The 25,187-nt window shown below is 48.3% G+C and overlaps 1 protein-coding gene across 3 annotated transcripts in view; it reads left to right on the top strand.

The window, feature by feature from the left end:
- The window catches only part of LOC144736680 (uncharacterized), an 828,508-nt gene extending 811,750 nt beyond the window's left edge, over nucleotides 1-16,758 (top strand). For 2 of the 3 annotated variants that reach the window (XM_078619277.1, XM_078619289.1), the window contains 3 exons: nucleotides 9,521-9,595; nucleotides 13,162-13,212; nucleotides 15,392-16,758. In XM_078619277.1, the coding sequence (XP_078475403.1) occupies nucleotides 9,521-9,595; nucleotides 13,162-13,212; nucleotides 15,392-15,444 (179 nt within the window). In that variant the 3' untranslated portion in view covers nucleotides 15,445-16,758. The remainder of the gene's footprint in view (nucleotides 1-9,520; nucleotides 9,596-13,161; nucleotides 13,213-15,391) is intronic. The other variant, XM_078619283.1, reaches the window with a different exon arrangement.
- Nucleotides 16,759-25,187: the final 8,429 nt, after the last annotated feature.

Raw genomic sequence — 25,187 nt, 5'->3', positions numbered from 1 at the left:
GCTGGCATAGGCAATAACTCGTTTCTCTGCTTCCTGTCTCTGGTACAGTACCGAGCTGATACTATGATCTGAGTATGCGGTCTCCAGGTAGTATTCTTTCCCTTTCTCTGGGTATGCTAGGCAGGATGCCTCGGTGATCTGTCGTTTTAATTATTTTTCTGCGGCTTCCTGTTCCTGTCCCCACTCCCATGGTTCGTCTTTTTGCAGTAGTTTGACTAAGGGTCGAACGATTCCTGCGTAGCCGTCCACGAACTGTCGAAGGTAGTTGCAAATCCCTAAGAAGCTCCGAAGGGTCGTGACTGTGGTGGGCGATTTGAGTGCGAGGAGGGCTCCAAGTCTTTTGGTTTGGGGTAACATTCCCTCAGTGCCGACCTGGAGCCCGAGGTAGTCCACCCTTTTGCGTGCCCACTGTCCTTTTTGCATGGAAATCTTTGCGCCTGCTTCCTTTAACTGCTCGAGGGTATGCTGGAGGCTCTCGAGGTGTTCTTCCCATGAGGAGTCCTTGACCAGTATATCGTCGACATATACGATGGTACCTCGCTCTTTTGCGTCGTCCATTGCCTTGTGTAGGAATATGTTAAAGTCCGCAGGTGAATTTGAGTATCCAAATGGACATCGGTTCCAAGTATACTGTATTCCATTGAATGTAAATGCCAACTTGTATTGATCCGCTTCTTTCACGGGCATGGTCCAGAAGCCATTTGATAGATCCATGGTGGTGAGAATTTTTGCGCCTTTTATTTGGTTGAGATTCTGGTCGATCTCTGCCATTGGCCATCGAGATAGGGGAACCGTTTTGTTGAGTTGCCTATAGTCGATGGTGAGTCGCCACTTGCCTGTGGGTTTCAATACAGGCCAAATCGGTGAGTTGTAGGTTGAGTTGCATTCTCGAATTATATTCTTCTTGAGTAGGTTCTCCCAGGTTTCTTGGATTGATTCGTAGGCAGCCAGTGGAATCTTGTATTGTTTCACATATACCGCTGGCGCTCCTTCCAGTGTGGGAATAGATACCACGTGTAGGTCGGTTTTGCCGCAATCATAGGGGTCTTCTGAGAACAGGAAGTGGTATTTGTGGAGCAGTTGACGAAGCTCATTTCGTTGAGTGTCGTTCTCGAGGGCGTCTGCTGCTTCAATTTGTTGTTCGATTTGTTCTTCTATTATGGAGACTCCTTGTCCTGGGTCTGGGTCCAAGGCCTTCGTGGTTTCTGGCGGCTCGGTTGAAAGTTCCTTTTGCGTTACTATCGGTTGAGTTGCCTTGGCTTCATCCGAGGGTAATACGCTCTTGCCCTTGTGTTCTCCTTCATCGGTTTGCAGTTCGTCGGTTTGGCCTCCAGGGGGCGGTATATACTCCATGAGGGGACGGTCACTTGGTGATACTGACTCTAAGTCGGCTTCCTTTCGGTCTTCTCTCAGTCTGTTAGTCATTAGCTGAGTGATTCGAATTCCTGCTGGGAGCTCGTCTTCGTTCCTGATTGTCGTTGATAGGTCGTTGAGCTCTTGTGTTATCACTTGGATTCCCGTGGAGTCTCTCATAACGTCTTCATCTTCTGAGTCCCTTTATTGCTCCGGCATTGACTGTGCCCAAATTTGTCGGGATTCAAGGTTCATAATGGGTTTCAGGCGATTCAGTAGTTCTATCCCAATGATCAGCTCTTTTCCGGGGTTCCGTACGACATATAGGGGATGGTTCATGTTGATTTTGTTGAACGTCAACTTCGTCATAATTTTGCCCAATGGTCGCATGTGGGTCCCTTCACATCCTGAGTAGGTAAGTTTACTTGGCATCATCTGTAGTGTTTCATTCTTCCTCTGGAGGGCAGTCTGGAGTTCGTCAAATAATTCTCTGGATATCATGGATATTTCTGCTCCAGTATCACAAAGGCCCTGGCTGGTCAGGGTGTCTTGCAGTATTACTTCCACGTGGACTCGTCCGACTGGTCCTACGGGAATCAATTCCCCCAGATGGTACCCTTTTCCCTCTGGTACCACTTCGGTGATTGCTTCGGGGCTTCTTGTCTTCCCTACGTTCACTTGGGCTACCTTTGCTCTGGGTGTGTCCTCCTCCTGTGTGGGTATAGTTGGTATTCTTCCCTTCGCTATTTGCATGGGAGTCTTCATACTCCCTAGGAGCTCTTTTTCCATCCTAATGTGGTGAGCATATCGATTCCTGTTAGCTAACGGTGGTCTATGCTCTATTGCTAGTGGAGGCGGCAGTGGGGGACGATATGGTGACTGGTTTGGTGGGCGTCGGCCTCCGCGGGGTAGGTATGGCCCGTCACTCGCTTTTCCTCCATAATTCCAGCCTCCGCCCTCTTCTGCATTCCATGGTGGTGGCGGCTGTGGGTGCCAGGTTCCTCTGGTCTCGTTCCTCCCCCCACGTGGAACGTTATTCAGCGTGTTGTGGACGGGTGTTGATTCTATTGGGTTAGGCGCCCTCTCCTGGGGGAATTCATGTCCACCCCGTGTGGCGCTAATATTATTCCTTGGAGATTCGCTTCCCTCCAGATCGAGGCATTCTTTATCTCTGGTGACGATGTGGGTTTTGGCTATGCTAGTGGTTTTCCGTCCGTTCACCCAGGCCGTGTGGGCCTTGCTTTCAATCTGGCGTAGGGAGGCAGTCTCGGGGTCCAACATCATTCCTACTATTCTCACTATTTCGGGTCTCAATGATTGGAAGAACATCACTTTTAAGACTGTCTTATCTCCCTGGGCATTGTCCACGTCCCCTGCGTAATATGCTTTCTTAAGGCGTAGGAGATAATCTCGTGGGTCTTCGTCTACACGCTGGGTCATCAACTTTGCCGCGTTCAATCCTTCGGATAGTGTGGAGTATTCCCCAAATCTGTTAACTACTGCTCGGCTCAATTGTTTAAAGTCACTCTTCACCCTATTTGGCAGGGAGGCTACCCATGGTCTGGCGGGTTCATGTAGGCTCCTTGAAAATAAACATGCCTTTTCTGCTGATTTACCCAGACCCCGGATCTTAGCCTCCTGTTCTACGGTAGCTATGTGAGTGTGTATGTCCCTGTTCTTGTTATGTGGATCGAAATAGGGAATTCTCACGAGTGCTTTGTCCATTAGTTTTAGTGTCTTACTGTTAAAAGTGTGTTGTTCGTCATCAGTGGTGTCGGTTCCTGAGGAGTGCTCACTTGAGCTACCCTTGTCTCTACTATCACTGTTGTCATGTTTCCCGTGTCTGTGTCGTGATCTCCCTCTGTCCGAGGATTCGTATCTGTCCCGTTGCTTGTGTCTCTTGTTTTCCTTACGTGGGTCTTGTGATTCGTGCTTGTGGGTTGGTGTGCGTGGTCTCCTTGAGCGGTGTCTATGTGGTGAGTGTTTTTGTCCTTGACCTTCATGCTGCCTACTACGTGTGTGGTGCCTGCTAGGTGAGGTGTTGTATTTATGTTTGTCTCGTGCTTCATGGTTATCGGGATTCCTGTCTCTGTCATCTGTGGTGCGGGTGGTTTTGCGTGGGTGATTTTTACGGGTCATGCGTCCCTCTGGTGAGCTCTCTCTGTTACCCATGTCGTGTTGATAATGTTTACGTGAGGTGCGTCTCTCTGGTGAGCTGTGTCTGTCATCTGTATCATGTCGGTCATGTTTGCGTGAGGTGTGTTCCTCTGGTGAGCTCTCTCTGTTACCCGTGTCGTGTTGATAATGTTTACATGAGGTGCGTCTCTCTGGTGAGCTGTGTCTGTCATCTGCATCATGTCGGTCATGTTTGCGTGAGGTGTGTTCCTCTGGTGAGCTCTCTCTGTTACCCGTGTCGTGTTGGTCATCGTCAGAGGAGTCAGTGTCAGATGAGCCGTCACCATCACGGTGGCTCTGCTTAACATAACTTTTGTAGTGCCTTTTGCACCTGTAACGTGGGTCAACTTGGCTCGGTGATTTCTGCTTATCCCATGGCTCATGCTTGTGTGATGTGCGTCTCTCCGGTGAGCTCCTGTTACCCGTGTCGTATTGGTCGTGTTTGTGCGAGGTGCGTTTCTCTGGTGACCTGTCTCTGTCATCTGCATCATGTCGGTCATACTTGCGTAGCGTGCGTCTGCCTGGTGTGCTGTTTATGTCATGTTTCCCGTCTTGCACCAGCTCCGCCCTTTTCCGCCCTATCATTACAGTGTATCCTGATGACTTAGGGTTAATTATTTGTCTCTCTCTAACGTTGGGGTGGTCGGCCTCATGTTTTCCCGTTTGTATTATTATTTCCTCTTCTCTCTCCTCGATTTGCGAGGGTGTTACTTCATCAAAATTGCTTTGCACAGTAGCCATACTCATTGTGGGATCTGGCCCTGGGCTACGTCCACGTGGCTCGGAGTGTGGTAAATTGTTACTCCCGTATGTGTTCTGTGTATCAGCGTCTGGGTGTTTCACTGGTGCATTTAGTGCGGATTCTTTCTGTCTCACGAGGGCGTGCAGACTCTCTACCTGCTCCATTAAGGACAGTTTCTCTTGTCTTTCCCTTTCAAATTTTTCCTCATTCCATAATCTTTCTCTGTCTGTCTGTGCGAGGAGATACGAGTCTACCCTCGCTATTTCTGCAATTTTTACGTCACGTTTGGCTTTGCCACATTTCATCACGTCCTTAAGTAGTTTCCTTCTATGGGCCTTAACATCTTCTGTATGGCACCCCTCCCATATATCTCTCTGCTCCGTCTGCTGGCTAGCAGTCCGTCCAGTACGTTTTAACACAAATTCCCGATACTGTTTTTCCATAGATTCCATCTCCTCCTCAGAGGTCCACTCTGTATCAGTGTTATGCGTTGGTGTGTCAAACTCAGAACGTTGTGGATCCTGTGCCATCTCTATTACGTAGTGTGGTTAATAGACTTAAGAGTGTATCTTAATTCTAACATCTCATGTGCGGCGTGAGTTACTCTAGAATTCCCCTTCAGAGCACATATAAACAATTGTATCACAGGATGCGTCAGTTCAACTCGAGCAAATAATCTCAGCCCAGCTGTCTTTGTTATACTCTGCTACTCTGGTATTTCCCTTCAGAGCGCGTGTATACCCCCGTTTATAATCACAAGGCAACGTTAGTTCACAACACTTTGATTAACACAACAGTGATTCGTTCCTGAATTCATGCATAAACTGTCTGCGAGAAATCCCGGACCCGAGCCCCCATTATGTTGTATAGGTTGGTTATCAAAATTTTGATGTGTTGTATGCGTGCGTGGGTGAAATTATTATGTTGTATATGTGGGTTATGAATATTCAGTGAAAATAATAATAATCAAATGAAATTTGGTTATTTGTGTAGTTATCCGGAAATATGTTAATTTCTGTAATTATGCACATTTAATTATGCCAATTCGAGAGGTAATCGTAGTAATTATGCGAGTGGGTGTAATTATGATAATGCAAGTCGTTATGATAACCAGACCCCGCCTCGGTGACGAGGGTGGGTTATCGATCGGAATAAGGCAATTAATCGTATGCAGTTATGCAGGTGTGGTGTAAGTATGCAAGATTAACTTAGATTAACTCGGCATCGTTGTCTAGGTTCGTCTCATTCTCGCTTATATTTCAGGTCCCCGGTTCACCCCGTTATCGCTTTAACATTTACTGAGTATGTATTAGTGTGTTTATTAAGGTCACCAAGTTCAGATCTCAACGCAGAAGCAGATCTTATGCATAGATTTCAGGAAAGAATCACACAACCACTTCTGTATTAATCAATTTATTACTAATTCAACCTCAACTATGATATAGTATGCGAACTCTCATTCCCGGAACGTCAACACGGCATCAATACAGTATCATCAACGATTGTCTGATTTCACTTTGACAACGGCACATGGATCCCGCATAACGCGATGGTTGTTAGTGAGAGAGAGTCGTTAAAACATGCAAATACTATGCTAAGAAAAACCTTAACGTTAATGAATGATTACTCAATATTGTTCACGCAGTACCGTACTCCTTATTGATCATACGCAACCCTTATCACGTTGTTAGCACCTTGGGTCACGGGACAGTTGAATATTCTGTAGAGGATGCGAGTACGTGCGGCGATTATGACTGAAAGATACTTGAAAGATTATACGGCGATAAAAAAAACACAATCAAAAACAGTTATTATTCTTAAAGGCACCAATCTCAACAGATACATCGGCAGGTTATCTGACAACAGAATGGCTCGGAGTAAGGGCCTGCGACGGTGCTCCTTTCCCGAAGATCGTTATCTTGTACCAAGTTTACTAATTGGGGACCAGATCACCTGATAAGGATCTGGTGGGCCACCACTCCCCACGTGAGCGTGGCTCGGTGGAAGGAGGTGCCAAGAATCAATTCGTATTGATGGATCTGTTGGGAATTTATGCGATTAAGAGTACAGCCCACTAAATATTAAAGATAAAAATTACGAATACTCTTATAAACGACGGATGGCCATCACTCGGTCTCGTTGTGATGCCTTCACAGCCACGGATGGCTTATGGGTTCGAGTGTGTTTGAGTGGTAAGAGTTGTCTTGAATAGTCAGTGTTCGGAGTCGGTTCTTTATGTCAAACAGACGCCTGGTGGTCGTGTGGTGAGGGGGCGGTGCGCGTCATACGTATCAGTCGCTCCCCTGTCACCGTGGTGCCCGTTGATACGCTGTCGCCGTTCGGACCCCGGTCGGTAGGTGGCGCCCACAGCTCGCTCGCAGCGTGCAGTGTTGGGTCGTCGACCAAGGGTGAGCACAAAGCCTCGTCGCCAAACCGCGATCGTCACCACTCTGGCGGCAGCAGAGACCTCCGACTCAGCAGAGGTTGACCCACGCAGGCCGAGTTGAGCTGTCAAGCGGGTCTTGCCCGCCTGCAGAGGAGATGGGGAGCCGCTTGAGTCGAGCCCCGAGAGCCGGCTCCGGTGAGCCGATCGAACTCGGCTGAGTCCCAGACGAGCTGAAGAGTCGAGCCGACCCGCTGGTCGCAGCTCGCTCCTGAGTCGACCCTCCCGGTCGAGCTGGTTTCCAATGCTCAGGGTCCTTTCTTTTATGCCGAAAAATCCCTTTGGGTCCTGCCCACAAGGCGGGGTTTCTTTCGATTTTTGCTGTGTCAGGATCTGTCCGTAGGTAGGTGTGTCCATGTGTGTGTCCGTACGTCCGTATGTCCTTGTGTGCATCACCCACGGTATATTCCGTTGTCATACTCCCTCCATAAAATCCACGAGCAAACAATCAGATGTTACAAATTGCCTCACAGTCGTCTCTCTGTCTGGGTGCGATATTATCTCTTGTCTGGCCTTCTTCATGAACCAAAACACAGACGTTACAAATCGTCTCACAGGCGTCTCTGTCCGTGTTGCACGACCTGGAGGGAGGGCAACACTCCCTCCGACCCTCACCGATGCACAAAGAAATGGTTAAAAAGTTTTAAGTTAACATTTGTCCCTTACCATTTCACAGTTATGATTCTGTATGTAACCTAAGGTCTGCCGTTTCCCATCGTGGTGCTTGACCCAAGTGGAGGTGCCTCCCCGAGCGTATACACACTCTTATCCCGCGCTGCGGGAATACAAAGACGGCCGGGATCTCCCTTTCTCTCCGACCCTGGGTTTAACATCGCTCTTTTATTATGTATTTTATATTCGACCTGGTGGTGATTCATCCCGTTATCCTGGCTTTTCATAAGTTTTACTTTTGTCTTTTCATGCATAGGCTTATTATTATTAATTTATTTCCGATATCTTAGGTTAAGGGGTAAGTTTCTTGATCCTAGGAATTCGTATTCCTTGGTGTCTGCATGGTTATATAAGCGGAATATAGTTTACGGTGAATAGCGTTAACATTGATGTTATGTACGATATTATGTATTGTGATGTCTTTAACTTAACTTGTTGGTCAGGGCTTTACTGACATGAAGTTGCATTTCATAGCCCCGCAGTCTTTGCCCCACTCTGTCTCTGCTCGCCGTTGTTGTTGCTGTCCAGCTGACGCCGTTAACTCAAGGCCTCATTAATTTCCGTCACTCCTTGTAGGTGAGGGCGGTTGAACCTTGGAGTCAGTTCTGGTTTTTGTCTGCCTGCTTCTTCTGATGTCCCCTGACCCCGGGAGTTATTATTTCTACTTTTATGGCCTGTCGAAGCCCGACTCGCTGTTGCTGGGCTGGTGGGTCGCTGGGTTGGTGTCGTTCCCGGCTTTTTGCTTACGTTTGCAGTTCGCCGTGCTCTTAATTTCCTTCCCTCTTCAACCTTATATCGACTATTCGCTCCTGTCTGGGTGCGATTCAATTTTGACTTAGGAAGGTTCTGATTGTCATATGCTTCGGGTCGAGTTGTATAAAAAGTATTAAAGTATGGAAATAACATTTCATATTGACTTAATGATGGTGATGGTTCAGTAGGCGTAACTTGTGGCCTGGTTTAATTGGAGTGGGTGTGAATATCAATAACTTTAGCCTACCCTGTTGTTAAATTCCGACTTTAACGTTACTTTAATAGCAATACAGAATAATTGAGCTTTTTGTCTTAACTAGGCGAACGCGAACTTCTGGTGACCCCCGCAGCCTTGTTGTTGCTGAGTCTGCATCCTTGAGAGATATACAACCCTCTTATTCGTCTCACTGTGGCCACCCAACCTTCTGCTCTGGGAGTGTTATTCTTAATTTCAGGTCAAAGGCCCCCTCACGTTCAGACGTGCAGGGTTGTTTAAATCAGCTCCCTCCCCTGTGCACACAGCCTTGAGCTGACCCACTTATTTAATAATTTAATTCCTTGGCCTTTTTGGGTATCTTTGCTCCCTCCAGTTCATTACTTAACAACCCCTGGTGTTTTGCAGTTTGCTGCGCTTTGGTGTGTTTTCATTCATTATATAACAAGTAAAAAGATAATATATAAAAAATATCAATTTTGGAAGAAGGCAAGTACACAACAACACCCCGCTTATAACCACTCCGGCGTGGCCGGCTCCGCCCCAGGCCACGCCCCCCTTCCCGATCCTTCGGGAAGGCCCGAGCCCCCAACCACCTAACCCTCCTGGGGCCCCCGGCCCCCATTTATCCGGTCACGTGTCCTGTTGGGTTCACGCAGAGTTTCACGGCCTAACACGACCTCCGTAACACCCGCCTACAGTCCCCATACCGAGCCAACACAGTAGTGTCGTTCTACTACACTACAATAGAAAATGAGAAATTTGGAATGTAGAAGTTATGAGAGAAAAAACAGATGGGTGTGAATCCTGTTTGTGATTTGTCACTAAAATGTGCATTATAAATATGTATATAATTAGTAGTCATGAAGCAGTTCAAGTTGTCCTGTATTTTATGAGCATTTGCTTCCATGGGTTGTTGTGGGTATAATTTGAAAACAAGGCATTGCAAAAGCTGCATTAAGTTGTCTAATTGTGTGATTTTTTTCTTGTTAAAATCTCCCTTCAATCTGACTAACTTCAGCATACTTGTGATTCAAAAAAACATTACAATTTTGTTTGCCGTTTTAATCAGGTTTCTCCCATATTTGTGCATGAAATATGATAGTGATCATGACTTAATGCTTTATTCCAGATTGCATTTCGCTGACGAGCTCTGCTGTTCTTTCAGATCTCGCAGTGGCAGCCGATTCCCACCCTCCAAAACGCAAGCGGAATGGTACGGTGTACTGCTCTGCTAAGCTTGGTAGACAAGGCAGCGCCACCCACATACACCACTGTCACTCATGTGTAGCTGTAGGCTTCAACAGCATCAGAGCCTGAGATGCATCTTTAGCAAGTTGGACCTGGGGTCTGTGTTGGTGCAGTGTTTGTGCATGGATGATGATGATATAAATGTACTAAAAAGCATGTAATGAAAAAAAAAATTGCGACTGTAAATGAAAACAGCAATGTATGAATGTAAAGTATGATTTATTTAAATAATGCAGTGTGTTGAAACATATTCCTGTTATTACCTTCATGTAAGCTTCTCAAATATTTCCATCAATGTTTGGTAATGTTTCAATGCAAAATCTTCTCAAAAGCAAATATAGCAACAGTTGCAATTATATTCAATGCGTTGGATGTATCATACATACATAGCATTATTCAAGCTAAATGTTGTATGGCCTATGGGATGTGGTAAACATGCCTAAGTGTGCAAAATTTAATTCAGACCTCAACAACATTAATTGCAGTGGTGTGGATTTGGTATATTCATTGCTTACTCTCACCACTCCACAGATTGATCTTTACTTTAACCAATGGATCCACATAACTGTATAGAGATTACAATGAATGTTACATTACCGTATTTTCCCGCAAATAGCCTGCATACGCATATAACCCGCAGACGCATATACCCCGCAAAAATAGCGTTTTGTGTAAAACAAATTTCAGATAGCCCGCACCTCCGTATACCCCGCATGCATTCATATCTTTAACGTCGTTACCGCAGCTTAATTCCATCATTAATACAAAGTTTACATTTGTAATACATTCCACTATCAATTGTTAACATTAAAATCATAACGTGCACAAAGAAAATAAACTGGAAACGAGCGAACTTAAAACAGTAAATAAGTAACAAAAGTAAATATCCAATAAATAAGTAACACATAACTGGTAGAAAAGTACCTTAAGTAAGCGTACTGTTAGGCTTACCAGCATCCGACCTCATCATATTACAGCTACTGGATCGGTAGTTACCCCTGTACAGTTTTAGCACTGGTAGATTGCGCACTGCGCAGACATTAGCGGCACTACGGTAACGCCATTGCCTCCTGGCAACAAAGCCATTGGAAGTTTGAAACAAAGCTCATGGTTGCGACTGTATAATGCTCTGGCAATAGCAGCGGCCTAAGGGACTCAGCAATTATGATTCCGCGTCTGGTAGACGCTTGTTAAGGCCCTTCCCATTGTGCAATCCATAGCCTCAGCTGAAACTTTCGCACCCCCCTACAGCCACTGAAAGTATTATGGTAAACAAAGTGCGCCCACTTCATACATTGTCGTTTCATTGTACAAACAATTCGAATCATTTAAAACGTGACAACATGTGCAATTTTAGTGTGAATGGTTTATTCAGCAGTGCATTAGTCAAAGGTAAGTGTTGCATAGTGGATGGTCCTACCATGAAAAATTTAAACGAGTTGTGACATGTCACACGTGTAAAATATTTTTTGGATAGCCCGGACCTCCATATACCCCGCAGGGTCTTGTTTTGTTTGGTAAAAGTGGTATACCCCGCGGGTTATATGTGGGAAAATACGGTACTCATAATAATATCTGCAGGTCAATGGTGTGATTTACCTCATCATTATTTCAAACTAAAGGGAAGCCCATCCTATACACACCTGACATTAGTAACCAAACACTCACCAGTCACCACTTTCACTGCACCACTCGCCACTTACGACTCGGCAATCGCCACACTCACCACTCACCGGACACTACTCAAATGCAACTTACAAATTAGACACCAGCAAAAACTCAAAGTCATGTACCACCTGATACTCACCATTTACACTTTTCAGATAGTCACAATTCATCAATCACTAGAAATTCAATACCATATGTTCATATATGCGTCTGGTCAGAATAATCCCTGCCTGGAACAATCCGCAAAGCCATCACTCCAACCATCAAGAAGGATCCTGTTGAGGAGCCTTTCAAGACCATCACCTTACCCTACATTGCTGGGGTTACAAAACAGATCTCCAAAATCCTGATTAAACACAAGATCCAGGTCCGATTCAACACAGTACATAAAATCCGTGATCTGGTCCCGTCTGTAAAAGATGTGGTTCCAGACATACAGTACCCTGGCGTCTACAAACTAAGTTGCCTCTGTGGTAGCAGTTACATTGGAGAAACCAAACGACATGTCTCGGACCGCATCCGTGAACATAAAGCAGACCTGAAACACGGTAGGACAAACACCTCAGCCGTGGCAGATCACTGTTACAATTCATTTGGCTCACAAGACATTGACTTCTCCAAGACAGAGGTTCTCTGCAAGCCATCTGGCTATCATGAGAGATTCGTTCATGAGGCGATCCACATATACAAACACAGAGACAATTTCAATCGAGAAGATGGATTCTGGCTTAGCAATCATTGGAAGGATGTAATAAACCATTTCGGATCTTAACTGATTGTGTTCACGTTTACGGTGACTCTCAGACCGCGTTCCACTGACTGGCATTGTATTCTCCGCAGGGAATGGATTCTTTGCTCTGCTACTCTCCCATTCTCATATTTCGTTGCTGCCTCTTAGTATCTTTCACACGACGGTCAATGGTACAGTGTATAATAACAAATAGTATAACATTTATATGCTTAATACAATGTACAAAGTAATATATAGTATCGTAATTGTATAGTGAATATATAGCAGTGTGATATACATTAGGGTGGGTAGAATAATACATAGTGTAATATAACAATGTATAAGGTGGTGTATAGTAATACAGTATATAATTTAATGTTGGGTTTGTCTATGGCAGCATATAGTACGGGGCAGACCTGTTTGATGTAAGGGAGAAAATTTAGCTGGAAGCATATTATATTTTTTGCGACATAGAATTGTAATGTATTACTTACTGTTAGTAGCTCAGCTTATTGGAGAGTATATTTAGTATACTGATGATACTATGAAGTTTATACTTTAGTTTTTTACGTGGTTGTTTGGTTGCTGCAGCTGCATACTATTCACATTCCTTCCCTTTGTTGGTGCTGCCCCTGCCCCCTCCCTTTGATGCTGCTAATCCTGCATAATGCATGGGCATAATATGACTTTGAAAACCCCCCGCCCACCTCCCACGCATTTCACAATTAGCACTATTCGCATTCCTGCATTTCCCATAAATATGCTAAATTCCTCTTCAAATGCAAATTCTTTTGTCAAGGCTCTCTTCCTCCTCCCTCACAGCTTAAATAGACACTCCAAGCCTAAGACGTGTCATTTAGACTCTGTCTTATCGACAGACATGTTCTTCACCTGAGGACGGCTGCTTGCGTTGTGGCCGAAACGTCGTGAGAATTATTTTATTGTGTTTTATTTTTATTATTTTATTACTTCCCTTCTACGTGACTTTACCGAAAGAACCAAGAAGATGAACCTGTATGATGTAAATTACTCAAGTAAATGTTGCGACAGACAGTTTAGCAAATGTTATTGCAAATATAGATTGTGTTTATCACTACTCTACGTAACAATGTATGGTTGAGGTTACATTTCCCTGCTAACTTCTACACTCTGTTCTTCAGATCCAGCAGGAGGAGCGCCTTCCAGTCCCCCACAAGGAAAGCAAGACGACGGTAAGCTGTGTTTTTGCGAGAGTGTAGTTGGCTCTACTCAAGAAAATAACTATTTGAAGTCTTGTTAGAAGTTTCAGTAGTGGTAGCTGTGTTAATATTATATTTTTCACTTGAAGATGGGTAAGAACACTTACATATGGGTCACATTTTTACTGCAGAACACAATCGGGTAATTTAGAAGTACTTTAATTATTTTTGTAAAAACAAGATTCGTCCCATTACTCTTTAAAAAGGCTAAAAAATGTTCATTAATGTATACAAGGTAAATGGATATCCGTCACGTAAAATTAAGTACATTGCATTCCCTATTGGCACCACCATGGTGGAGCATTGGTTCACCTCTGCTCCCTGCAAACCAGGTTTCTTTTGCTTATCACTCAAACACAAAGCTTACCAGGCACACACACGCACAGTGAATTCACTTTTGATGTTTACGTGATCAGGAAGTTGGTATATCTGTTCCAGTTGTTATAAATCAAGCATATAATTGACTGTTTAAATATATGTTTATTAAATTAATGTTTTATTTATGCATGTTAATAATCTATAAAAACAATAGCATGTCATCAGCAGCGGACCACGTAATATACAGAAGCGAGTACACAGTGCAGAATGCCACATCATACAGATTATTTACTGCCCATGCGAACTATTCCCAGACCATGTTTTTTGGTTACATTTATTTTTAAACATTCTTAACTTTTTTATTTTCAGGTAGCCTTTCAATCTTACCCTTAACCGAGTCCAACTAAATTTCGATTTAAAGCTTTCGTGACTGCAGGGATTCATATTCTTGGTTCTTTCTACGTGACTTTACTGAAATAACCAAGAATATGAGTACAACTAGTTATACTTTACATGTTTCATCAGATAAAAAAAAATCTGTTTAGCAACCAGTAATTATGGACATCCTTTGCCAGTATCAAAATATGATAATAGGGTTTTCCCCTTTTTTCTGGCAATAAAACAGGTGTTAAGATGTTAAAACACCAAACTGAAATCTTTTACAAGGAATCATGTCTGCATTAACCACAATGCTTGTGGTCAGAATGCAGACAATGCATATATTATCATAATATTTTTGTTTGCATTCTGACCACAAGCATTGTGGTTAATGCAGACATGATTCCTTGTAAAAGGTTTCAGTTTGGTGTTTTAACATCTTAAAACCTGTCTTGTTGCCAGAAGAAAGGGGAAAAACGTTTTATCAGCAATTATAGACTTTTCACAAATAGCCCGGTGTCAGACTGGTGGTAAAAGTATTCCAAGTTAAACGCAATCATTCCTACCTAATGATCTTTATATGTGTGAGGTTATGTATCCTTAGACAATGTCCCGTTTAGTTTTCCATGGTATTACACGTTAAAATGTGATTACATTACCATGTTGTTATGTTATGAACAAACATGATCTTTTGCTGCGTGTGTACATTATTAGCAGCCAGTGCTAACGCCACTGCACAAGATTGCCTCAATGACTATCATTCTTAGTCTAGAGGCCAGATGAAGACTTTTTATGCATCATCAGCAACTACAAGACTCCATCTGCCATCCTATATCTCCATGTTGTGCTGCTTAATCTGCATTGTTGCCTCTCTCGTCAGTTTACTATCTTGCATGTGCTCACTGTCTTGGCTGTCTCTTTTAGCCTGATGCACTAACTTTTTTCAGATGAGGCTTTTTTCTGAAGCTTTTTACAATTTCAATCAGCCTAGACTAAACTAAAGTTAGTATTTTATTTGTCCTCCATAGTTCAGAACAAAAGTTAACTTTTTTTACACTTGCATATTCAGAACAAATGCATAAATCAACCCAGTTAATAACCCAGCAGCGATGTTACAGGTAGCACTTCACCAACCCAGTAGTTCAGTGGCATTCTTCAGTAGTAGCTGTACCAAAACAAAGGACATTATTTGCGAATGCTTAGTTTTATGTTTCGTAAACCTCTGTTGCCAAATTAACGTGGAAAATAGACATTGACAATACATGATCAATACATCAATCCGGTGCTTATTAACCATGTTAGTCAAGTATGTACATCATAAACCAGAAAGTGCAAGGTCTTGTGGTAGATTAAATGTATGAACAAACATGTGGGAAGATATATAAGTACATGCGTGGCTGCTTACTAACCAGAAGTGTCAACATTCTAATGAGAACATGTTGATTTTTCATTTCAGACTTGGACATGGAAACTGTTAATGAGATCATAAAGGCTATGGAGGAAAACTAAACACCTTCTCTTGAATAAGTTTAAGATGGGTTGTTGTTGCAATACAACAATCAAAATCACTGAAGACACCTGATTTTATATCTCACTATTCTTTTTGAAACTTAAATTTACAAATTTTGGGATACATTAGAAGGTTATGTTTACTCTGACAGTTTTAAAGTTGATTTTGGGGGAATTATAACATTTAGACATGGTATTCATAAAAATACACTCATAGTTTTAAGTCGTATCTCTTTAAGTAGTTAACATTCTCAAGCCCACTCTACTCTGTAACAATATAGCTTACTAGTGATGTCATGGCCATGTAAGTCAGTAAACCACCGCAAGGGAAGCCATGTGATGCATTTTGCGCCAATGCACAACGCAGCAACTTTTCTCAATCATTGCTGCTTTACAGCACAACACAACAACCTTATCGAGTCATTATATTTGCACGTACACAGTTATCTCAATTATCGGTGAGGTGATTATCCGGGATGCCTTTACCATGCTTTCTCCATGATCACAAACATGCAGGAAAGCCTTTTACAATAAATATGGACGACACATTGTGTCATCGCCCCCACTCTCCATAGATTTTTGAGCTTCATTCACATCCGTGATCAAAAATATGTGTTTTTTATTATCTGGCCACCCCTGCCTCTCAATTCCCCGCATAATCAAGAGTTGACTATATATTTTATTTGCAGTGGGAGAATTACATTTTGAATATATTATTATGGTTAAGTTGCTATCTATTTGTACTTTAAATTCCCTCAAGTGATGTTTAATGAATACAAAGGATAAGATTTGAAATCTCAAAAATCGACACAGGAACACGTGCAATAGATGAGGACAAATTGCATCGTTATTTGAATGTGGCTATACAATAAGAACCATTCATAATTCACAATCCCAGTGACTTCCATTGTCAGATTTCCAAGGATACTTAAAGAGAGCACTTGTTATAGACGCAGCCATTATGCAGCCGTTTTAAATACTGGAATCGCTATTCTTCTGGCTTTCTACGTAGCTCAACATTATAATTAACCTTTGTCATTATACATTCTAGCAGAGTGAGACAATAATTAGCATGTTAACTCTGTATCATGATTAGTTTGTGGTTTGTTATCTGTAGAGTGGTTTATATTATCCATTTATGTTATCCATAACATTTACGTTTTTGTTGCATCTACTCAGAAATCATATAGAGCAGTTCTAATAGCATTGGTAATAAATAAGAAATAGAAGTAAACACTTAAAATTCTCACAATAATGCAGCTTGTACTCTTGGTGTAATTACAATTATTTCAATAAAGCTTGGTGTGAAATGTGTTTTGCACTTGTCAATGATAATGTTGAACCATATTCACGTGCTTTTAAACAACATTTGCCCTCAATGAGTTTTTTTGCGGTGTTATTATAAACACCCTGCTTGGGATGTTTGGCCATTTGTTTTGCATTATTTTATTTACAACTGGAGAAACCACATGCATGCCAGAGAGCACTCAACATGTAATAAAGGACTCTTTCACTGTGTCTGTCTCCGTTGTCCTTTATTCGGGTTCTTACAGCTTGTCCCACACGGCCCTCGCTCAGAGCCTCCCCGCTTGGCAGCTCCACAGCTGCTGACGCTCCCGTAGCCTTTTCCCACTCTCCGCTTGCAGCTCTGCTGCAAGCTCCCCTGTGCAGTCCTTCAGCTGCTCCCACTGCAGCTCCACCGCTGCTCCCCGTTCCTCCTTTGCCCGGTCACCGCTGGCCGACGGTGCCGAGTCTTACGCGTGGCGATCTCGCCACTCTCCACTCTCCGCCCTGTGTGGCCTCACCCTGTCTATTCCCAACTCTCTCCCCGTCTCTTCCGGTTCTCTCCCTTAAGAGCTTCCCCTCTCTCTCACGTGACCTAACCCCTCCCCCCGTGACGTCATATCCGCGAGGCCGTTTTACGCCCGCATTACAAACACACCCCAGAGACATCCCGTCACAAACCCACTTTGTACTGCCTCCTGCAAGCAGCGCAGAGCCAAAGCACGTGCGTGTGCCACAGTGGCCTGCCTCTGGATTCTAACTGGTCAACAGCATAATATTCCTGTGCGATCCATCCACCTGAACTCTAAGTTGCTACAGTGAACGAGTGTTTCACAGCAGCATATATGCGTGTAGTAAAACCCCGGCGAGCCGAACTAATGGGGGGGGAGGGGAGCACTGGTCCGACTCGTTATAAAGATAACACAAACAATACTATGAATCAGTATGTAACATGTATTATAAATTAATTATTATATATGCATTTTGTGTTTAATGCTAGATAGGAATATATACAACTAATTATTCACGTGTATTTCCAGTCTAAAACATGTAATGTGTATTTCCGGTGTGGCTGTGCTACTCGCAGTTAAGTTGTGTTGCTGCTCTCCGAAGAGCCGATGCTGTGAAAGTGTTGTCCCCGGTGTAAATCCGAGTCTGCAATCAAACGTAGGCATCCGACAGATTCGCATGTCTACACATTTTCTGCATGACCAGTCTCATTTGCTTTGGAATGGGCAATGCTCGTGTGTGAAGGACAGTGGCACACATGCAATGAGCAATGTGTGTGCTCCATGGGTATAGTCGACCTCTGAGCAGCCCGTTCAAATCCCACATTCCCTGCTCCATAGCCCAGCAGCCCCCCAAAAATGAGTAGTTCTCGCATTGTGCGATGCCGATAGCTGCCACAAGCAGAGGTGTAAGGCAATGGGAGTGAGACGCAAGCTTAAAAATCAGTGCGTTGCAGCCATGCACCCTACATTGTCAATCACATGCTGGGTTGGTCTTGACAGCACTCATTTAAAAAGTCTTTAAACTCGGTAAGGCTTTCCTGGATAAATAACATCAACTGCAGCATGCATCACCATCGATGTTGTCATTATGATTAATAGTAGCAAATGTGGGGGCCGTTGGCCCCCGGGGTCCCTCCCGCCTTCATCCCCTATTCCGTTTACGTTACCCCACCTCCCTATTACCCGCTACGGTTTCACCGGCATTCGAACGCGACGCCCCTACTGTTACAGCCTCGCGCCGCGCTCCCACGCTGCGAGCATACGTGCGCACAGCATCATCAATCAAACGCCACACTCCCCCACTTTACACCGCTACGTACAGCTCTCGCACATTGCGAGCGTGTGCCCGTCTATAGCTCACGTCGAATAACCACGTTACCAATGCGCATCCGTATCCGACACGTAACGAACGTATGCGCACTCACGCACACAGCTCTCCGCGGCACTCCAACTCAACTCACGTTATGATCGCGCACCTGTATCACACACGGAGTGAATACACGCGACACCCACTCTCGCGCCGCTCTGCGCAGAGCTCCCCTGAGGCGAGCCGCAGCACTACACTCACCCCTGACTACTCGCGTTATGATCGCGCACCTGTATCGCACACGGGGTGGACGCACGCATACACACGCAGCTCCCCACTCGACACACTGCACGACAAGATCACGCGAGACCACGCTTCGCTATTAATGATTTATTATCTGCTACCTGGTAATTACTGTTATGTCAGTATAAGTCGACGAGGCTGGCCTATCCTACTTCCCCTGGACCTATTCTCTATTTATCGGCTTATGATACCCTGTCACCTTGCTACTCACGGGTCGAAGTATTTGGCGTCCTGTGGCTTTTCCTCTATGCCGTCGGGGCACGTCGCGCGGACGTCCGGAGGGCAGAGCTGGGAGCCGACTTGCACCCGTGCCTCTTGAAGAGAAGTGAGGAGAGAGAGATTTCCCCTTTGCGCTCCCTATTTATCCTCCCTACCTCAAAGGGATCCGGCTCTGAACAATGGGCTCGCGATCCTCTGGCACGTACACGGCGGCGCCGGGCGCTTTTGATATGCTAATCAGTGTGCGGCGTGCGCGGCGTAAATCCCAATTAATCCCTTATCCTCCCTAACAATGGGGCCTGCGCGCTCAAGCGCAACCATCCCAACCTTCCGTGACTATGCGCAAGTGCCCCTGCGGTCCTGCTACTCATGCTATCCCGTCCTTCCCCTGCTTGTCTCGTCGACCCGTGGGGGTGTGTGTGGGGGGAAATGCGCCTCAACCGCGGTGGCCGAATGCCCCACGCCGCGACCACACCATATTAAGGCCGGTCGCAGCGCCGTGGCGCAACGTAGCACGGGGGAGGTCATCCAATTCCCTGATCGCCGGAAACCGTGAGAGTTAATCCCGATAAGGGTTTCTCGGATAAAAACCGGTCGGCCAGGTGACCTCCCCTCGGAGCTCTATGGGGGGGGGGGGGGGAATGCGTGCGGGTGTGTTCATGTGAGGTGAGGTGAGGGGGACAAGGGGTTGGCTCCGTTGCTTGGTGGTGGCGAGGTCGGGGATGGGCGCCTGCCGAACGGCTTCGTGGCGGCGGCATCACAAAGCCCCCCGAGGTGCCAGTCCCCGTCCCGGGTTGACTGGAGCACCTCGCTTGGGCCGCGCCCACGAGGAAACGTTGCGGGGTCCGGGGGATCCGTCCGGACCTGGTGGCTGGCCTCGGGGCGGGTGGTTCCGTCCTCTGTAGCTCCTGCGGCTCTCCCCGTCCTCCGGCACCTGTGGGCTGGGGCACAAACTCAGCAGCGGAAGGGTTTAGTGGCCGTCGTCCGCGCCGTCTCCGGACTGGATCGGGGCGTCTCGGGGGCCCGGCGGGGCCCATGTAGTGTGCGAGGCCCCCCAACACGAGGGGTGCGGGTACTCCGGGATTTCGGGGCCTTCGGGTGACGGGGTTCTCTCTCGCCGGGGCCGCTTTCCACGGTTTTAAGCGGCGGACATTGACCACCGTCTCTCGACCCCTCTCCCCGCCATAAATTAGTACCCTCCAGGGGGAGATCTGCCGCACCACGGTCCAGGGTCCCCGCCAGTAGGTCGTCAGTTTCCCCACCTGCCCGGCCCCGACGCGAGGGGTGTGTAGCCACACCTTTGCGCCTGTCAGGAATAAGGGGGGTTCCATGCGGGGTCGGGTGCCCTGTTCCTGCCGCCGATGCGCGGCTTCCCCTTGCGGGTATGCTCGGCCTCGGGCTTCTCGCAGGGTCTCCAACAGGTGTTCTACGGGGCGGCTTCCCTCCTCCGGCTGGGGGGAAGGGACGCCGAATAGCAGATCTGCGGGTAAACGAGACTCACGGCCGAACATCATCAAAAACGGGGTTTGTCCCGTCGACGTGTGTACGGTGGTGGCGTAGGCAAAAAGGGCGTAGGGGAGGTGTTCGTCCCAATCCCGTTGATTTGCGGCCGCCATACGTTTGAGTTTCCCCGCTAGGGTCTGATTCATGCGCTCTACCATACCGTTCGCTTGGGGGTGGTACGCTGTGGTTCGGTCCTTCTGGATTCCGAATTCTCGGCACAGTGCCTGGAACAGCTCGGCCTCGAACTCGCTACCCTGGTCGGTGAGGACTCGTTCTGGGATCCCGTGCTTCAGTACGTAATGTTCCACGAATGCCCGGGCCACCACCAAGGCCGTTTTATCAGGGATGGCCACTGCCACGGGGTAGCGGGTGAAATACTCTACTGCGACTAGAATATACCGGTTGCCTCGATGGGATCGTGGGAATGGCCCCTGTAGATCGATCCCGACCAGCTGATTCGTGCGGCTGACGCGGAACGGCCTTAGGGGTACCTGGTATCGTGCCGGTTTCGGCCCGCACTGCTGACAGGCGCGGCAGCCCTGTACCCAGGCCGCCACGTCTTGTGGCAATTTGGGCCAGAGATACTGGCGACGCAGGGTCTCTCGAGTGCGTCGTTCCCCATCGTGGCCCCCGAGTGGGTGGTCATGCACCAGCCGTAGCAGCTGGGGTCGCACCTGGGCAGGAACACAGATGCACCCCGGCTGGCCGGCCTCGGTTAACTCCCGTACCACTCCGTTCTGCACACACAACCGGGCATACAAACCGCTCCAGGGTCCTGGTAGGGCGCTCTTTTCCTCCCGCAGTGCCGCCTCCACTGCCGCCAGATCGGGATCCCGCTGCTGGGTCTGTCTCAGCTGCTCGTCGTTCAGGCCCGGGAAGGCGCAGCCGACGTCCTCCTGGATCCGTCCGATCGGGTCCCGAGCCGCGGGTCCCGCGCTTGCCGGGCGGTCGACGGGATCCTCGGTGCCACCTGTGAGGGTCTCTGTGGCGCACACTGCACTCTCTCTCGCTGGGGGGAGGTCAGTGGCCGCGGCCTCTCGGGGGTCCGTTGCCTGCCGGCAGCGTCCCCCCGTGAAACACGGGCAGGCCTCCTCCGCCCTTGTCTCGGCGTACACCGTGGGCCGCCTCGACAAGGCGTCCACGTTTGCATGCGTCCGGCCAGCCCGATACTCGATTTGCAGGTTGTACTCCTGCAACTGCGCCAACCACCGGGCCATCTGCCCCCGCGGCTCCTTGAATGTAAGAAGAAACTGCAGAGCATAATGGTCAGTGCGTACGCGACATTTCCTGCCGTACAAATACGGCCGGAACTGCTTACATGCGAAAATCACGGCGTACAACTCTTGGCGGGTCACGCAATAGTTCAGCTCGGCCCCACTCAAGGTCCGGCTGGCGTACGCGATGACTCGTTCCGTCCCATCCTGTACCTGTGACAACACCGCGCCCAGCCCGCTGCTGCAGGCATCGGTGTTCAAAATAAAATCGGTGGTAAAATCGGGGAAAGCGAGGGTGGGGGCGTGGGTGAGGTGGTCTTTGAGAGTGGTGAAGGCCGTCTGGCAGGCCCCCGTCCACTGATAGGGGTGCTTAGGGGAGGTGAGTTGGGTGAGGGGGCGTGCAATCTCGCTGATTCCCTTTACAAATCGACGATAATAGGTGGCGAGCCCCAAAAATGATCTGATCTCCATCAGATTCCTTGGCCGTGGCCACTCCACTACGGCGCGTACCTTCTCCGGATCGGTGCGCACGCCTGCCTTGCTGACGCGATGCCCGAGGTACCCCACCTCGCGTTGTGCGATGTAACACTTACGTGGCTTGAGCTTGAGATGAGCCGCTCGCAGTCGCTGGAACACCTCTCGTAGCCTGGACCAATGCTCAGACAAAGATCTACTGAACACGATCACATCGTCCAAGTAAATCAGGCACTGTTCCCATTGCAAACCCCGCATCACCAACTCCATCAGCCGCTGGAACGTCGCGGGCGCATTGGTGAGTCCGAACGGGAGTACTCGAAACTCGAATAGCCCCATCGGGGTGGTGAATGCGGTTTTCGGCCGATCCTCCTCCGCCATCTCCACCTGCCAGTACCCGGACGCGAGATCGAGGGTGGAAAAATATCGCGCTCCGGCGAGGCTGTCAAAAGTGTCGTCGATGCGGGGTATGGGGAAGGCGTCGCCGAGCGTGACTGCGTTCAGTTTACGGTAATCGACGCAGAACCGGGTTGACCCATCCTTTTTCGTTACTAGTACCACCGGGGCTGACCAGGGGCTCGCCGAGGGCTGAAGTATGTTATCTCGAAGCATGTCCCCAACCGCCTCTTTGATCTGCGTGCGTTCGGGTGCGCCCACTCGGTATGCAGGGAGTTTGATGGGTCTGGCTGCACCGGTGTCAATTTGGTGCTTAACAAGGTCGGTCCGACCCACGTCCGAGTCGTGTTCACTGAACACGTCGGCATACTCCCGCAGCAACTCGCGCAGCCGATCGGCCTCTCCCTTAGGTAAATCCGCCCATGGCACATGTAACGCGTCGAGCAGGGGGATGATCTCGGCTCGGGGAGTCGGGCCGACTCGCCAGGCCAGGTCCTGGTCCCCCTCAGGACGACCGGGGTCCTCAGCCCAGAGTGCGAACACCGATTCGTCAGAGTGGCGTGCGTGCAAGGGGTGTACGGTGGCGATCGGGGTGCGCCGTCGCAGTATCGCTGGGGTATTGTGCGGGTTAAACATCCGCATAAACAATCGGTCCCCATCTGCGTTTACCAAAGTGGCAGATCCCACGATCCCATACCGTTTTGCCAACTCCGGGTGAGGAGTTAGCGTTACCTCCCCTGATGGTCGGAGCGCGGGGTCGGTGGGGGATGTTGCCACCGGCACCAGCATCTCGGTGAGCGGGCCGATGGTGACTGCCGTCGCCAGGATAGCGGCCACAGGTGCGAAGCGGGGGCGCGTCGGTTCTCGTCCCAAGAACGGTATCCGCTCGCCGTTGCTCTCCATGGTGGCGCATCGCTGGCGGGGTTGCACGTTGAGTCCCAGCTTTTCTAAGAGGTCGGTACCTGCAATACACTCGTGACACAACGCACTCGACACGTAGAACTCCTGGGTGCACACCTGGCTGCCTATGCGGACCTCTAGGGTGGTTCTCCCCAGCAACCCCATTCCGGCTCCGCTCGCCGTGTGCAGCGCGCGGTCCGGGGCCTGCAGGTGACGCACGTCGACCCCGATCGCGCTGCAGTGCGCTGCGCTCACGAGCGAGGCCACCGCCCCCGTGTCCAGCAGGATTCGGGTACGCACTCCGTTTACCTCCCCTTCCACCAGCGACGTGGCCCCCGTGATCCCCGCCACCAGCTCCCGTAGCCAGTCGCCAGGAGTCACCGTTTCTGTGGGCGTTGTTGCTGGAACCTGTGTGGAGATCACTCGCTCGCCATTATCACTACAGCTTGTTTGTGTTGGGGCTACGTCGATTTCACCCCCCGGTGGTCCCCTCTCTAGGGGGGCCTTAGTGTTTGACCTTAGCTCTTGTCTAGCTCGGGCGACCTGAGGACAGTCTCTCCTGAGATGCCCTCGCCGATCGCACACATAACACGCCCGGGGAGGGGTGGCGGCTCCGTAGTGGGCTCTCTTCCCACTCCCTCCTCCCCCAGTGCGCTGCTGCTCATACTCTGCTTCTAGTCGGGCTATCCTTCCAGTTAGCCCTCCTACCATGGAGTCTAGTTCACCCATCTCAGACTGGAGGGTCTTCATATTTTTATTTGCTTCCTCGCGTACCTGGGTTACCCTCTCACCTACTTGGTTTATCATATCTCCCATACCGGCCTGTAACCCAGCTACCCACCCCGGGGTTTTCTCGCTGGGTCTCTGCGGCTCCCTTGCCCGTCCCCTTACTGCGATGGTGATCTCTTCCTCCTCGTCGGAGAGTAGGCTCGCTACGGCGCACTCTCGTCCCCTCCCTCGAGGCTGCGCGCGCTCACCAGAGAGCTTCTCGCATTTACGCGCGCGCTCGACAAGTGTGTTAAAGGAGAGGCGTGCACCGTCTATATTTGGCTGCCACCACGGGGTGTGTGCCAAATATCGCTAGATTTTACCGGCGGCGAGGTCCTCAATTATTTTGGCCTCGTACTCTGGGTACGCGAGCTGGGTCAACATGCGTACATCCTCTGCGTAATCTCGTAGATCCTCGTCGGGTTGGCGGCGGCGTGCCTCTAAGGCCGTCTGCGCATCCTCCTCGTCATAGGCGCCGAAGCGCCGTTCGAGTTCGCACATTAATTTTTCCCACTGAGTTTGTGCGCTTGCGGGCAAAGCTTCCACAAAGTCAGCTGCTCGCCCATCTAAATGTAGCTCTAACTGCTGCAACGCCTCCTCATCCGACCACCCATTAACCTTTTTAGCCCCCCTGATGCTACGGGCAAACGATTTCCATGATGGAATTCCTTTGCCCGTAAATGTGCATTTGATTTTAACCTGGGTTGGGGGGTCTCTTTCCCTTGAGGGTGCGGGGGATCGTCCCGTTTCTGACACCAATATGTGGGGGCCGTTGGCCCCCGGGGTCCCTCCCGCCTTCATCCCCTATTCCGTTTACGTTACCCCACCTCCCTATTACCCGCTACGGTTTCGCCGGCATTCGAA

The sequence above is a fragment of the Lampetra planeri genome, chromosome 3 (genome assembly GCF_965212315.1).
Source record: "Lampetra planeri chromosome 3, kcLamPlan1.2.h2, whole genome shotgun sequence".
In the NCBI taxonomy this organism is placed as follows: Eukaryota; Metazoa; Chordata; class Hyperoartia; order Petromyzontiformes; family Petromyzontidae; genus Lampetra; species Lampetra planeri.
The sequence above is the reverse complement of the archived record's forward strand: the minus strand, read 5'-3'. Positions and strand labels throughout refer to the sequence as shown.